At 38.2% G+C, this 2,075-nt stretch overlaps 1 protein-coding gene across 1 annotated transcript in view; it reads right to left on the bottom strand.

The window, feature by feature from the left end:
• The window catches only part of LAMB4 (laminin subunit beta 4), a 113,992-nt gene that overhangs the window by 32,199 nt on the left and 79,718 nt on the right, over window positions 1-2,075 (bottom strand). The window contains exons 26-27 of the mRNA XM_007945055.1: window positions 1,622-1,827; window positions 178-423 (exon numbers count right to left, since the gene is read on the bottom strand). Of these exons, the coding sequence (XP_007943246.1) occupies window positions 178-423; window positions 1,622-1,827 (452 nt within the window). The remainder of the gene's footprint in view (window positions 1-177; window positions 424-1,621; window positions 1,828-2,075) is intronic.

Genomic DNA, 2,075 nt, shown 5'->3' with positions numbered 1-2,075 from the left:
ATAGATAAAATAGAAAATATATGAATAATCACATCTAAATCTATTCATATCCATATCTACATTTTTACCTTATATTTTCAGGCATAAGAATACCTACTGTCTAGGATCCTATCTATCCTATTTCTCTTGGAAGTTTAAGGGCAGTCTTCAAAATTTCAAACAGGTTTGCTTCTTTACTGCTACAAATTTACAAATAAAGTGAGCAAAGACATTATTTACCTGATTCTCCAACCCTTGAAACTGGCTGTCCAAATTATGAATCACGGTTTGTGTTTCCTGAGCTTTCTGGAGAGCATTCCATGAGAGGGCCAGGGAGCCATGGCAGCCCAGGCCACCACAGTGTCTGTGTCCCTGAGCCCCCTTGCAGAGAGCTCCACCACAGGGAGCCAACACACAGGGCAGGTGTCCTTGTTCTCCACACACCTTCCGGGAGAAAACGTGTGTGTTAAAGACAGACATGTTCCCAGTGTTCTTTTCTAGTTCATGGAAGTATTACGCTACAATATAGCATGGGAACCATTCCATTAAATAATGAGTAAACATGTGTTTGTCTCAGTAGTAACCGTGCATATTCTCCATAAACTCCATGCTCTAACAATGACATATGCTGTCGTCTTAGACTAGCTCCCTGTATCTATTATGTCTAGCTTTTTAATGTATTCTCACAACAGCATGTATATATCTCTAAAAGAACACATATATCATGATGTGTTAGCTTCTATACGTGGGTTTTCCCATCCCATCTCATTGAGGCAAGGCACTGCTTAATTCATATGTGTTCCTTCAATCATTTATGCTTTGTACATGGAGGTGACCCATGAACTGTTTCCTAGGTAACTGAATAAATATCTAAATTATTTATTATTAGTATTGTATCAATCAATGTCATTTTTATACTGGTAGTTTTGGGGAAAAATAGTCAAATTCATAGTGTTTCCTTGTTAATTTTACTTTTTAAAATAGAAATGACCTTTTACTTACACTGAGGCAAATGGAGTTGTTGTTGTTATGTGCCGTCGAGTCAGCCCTGACTCATAGCAACCCCTCCTTGGGTTTCCGAGGCAGTATCACTACGGATAGTAGGATTGCCCAACCTTCCTTCCGAGGAGTGGCTGATGGGTTTGAACCACCAGCCATCTGGTGAGCAGTCGAGTGCCTTAGCCACTATGCTACCAGAGCTCCCGAGGCAAATGGAGTAAATGTCCCTAATCTATACCACTTTGTTGTTGTTGCCGTTATGTGCCATCGAGTCAGATCCGACTCATAGTGACCCCTCCTTGGGTTTCCGAGGCGGTATCACTACGGAAGTAGATTGCCCCATCTTCCTTCCGAGGAGTGCCTGGTGGGTTTGAACCGCCAACCTTCTGGTTAGCAGTCAAGTGCCTTAGGCACTATGTTACCAGAGTTCCCTTATACCACTTTAGAAAGAGTAAATAACAAAATAAAGTCAATATAAAGCAATAAAATTTGGCCATAATTTTTACACTTTGATTTTGATCAAACTTTGTCTCAAGAAAGGCTTTTAAAGTAAAAAAATATAAGATAGAAATGTACAATTGAAGAGATTTGTATACCAAGTAAAAATCATAGGCACTTTTATTATACCATCACAATTATTTACCTTTTCATTTAGTATTTGGATATCTGGTATCTTAATCTGCTTTAATTTTTCCAAAGACAAGTTCCCTGTTGAGGTTACTCTATCTAAGATGGCAAGTAAGTCATTCCTCGTGCTTTCGGAGTTATTTATGATGGAAGTTATTTCATTAGTTTTCTCTTCAGCAGATGATGATATCTGATAATACTTCTTAATGTTCTCTGAGGAATCTATATCAATGCAAATTGAAGTAAGATAAGTTTTTCCGAAAACAAATAAAATTATAAGTTGGTTATCAAGATAACCATTCCACAACTTGATTACTGTCTTGGTCTCAACTATCAACACAGAGATTCAACATCTTCCTTCTTGACTTTGCATTTAAACAGAACAGATTGTTGTTGTTATGTGCTGTCCAGTGGCCTGACTCATAGAGACTCATAGTGATATAAGGAATCCCTAACAGTTAACTCTGTCC

This window comes from Orycteropus afer, unplaced genomic scaffold, assembly GCF_000298275.1.
Source record: "Orycteropus afer afer isolate SDZICR_OR568_19922 unplaced genomic scaffold, OryAfe1.0 scaffold00007, whole genome shotgun sequence".
Classification (NCBI taxonomy): domain Eukaryota; kingdom Metazoa; phylum Chordata; class Mammalia; order Tubulidentata; family Orycteropodidae; genus Orycteropus; species Orycteropus afer.
The sequence above is the reverse complement of the archived record's forward strand: the minus strand, read 5'-3'. Positions and strand labels throughout refer to the sequence as shown.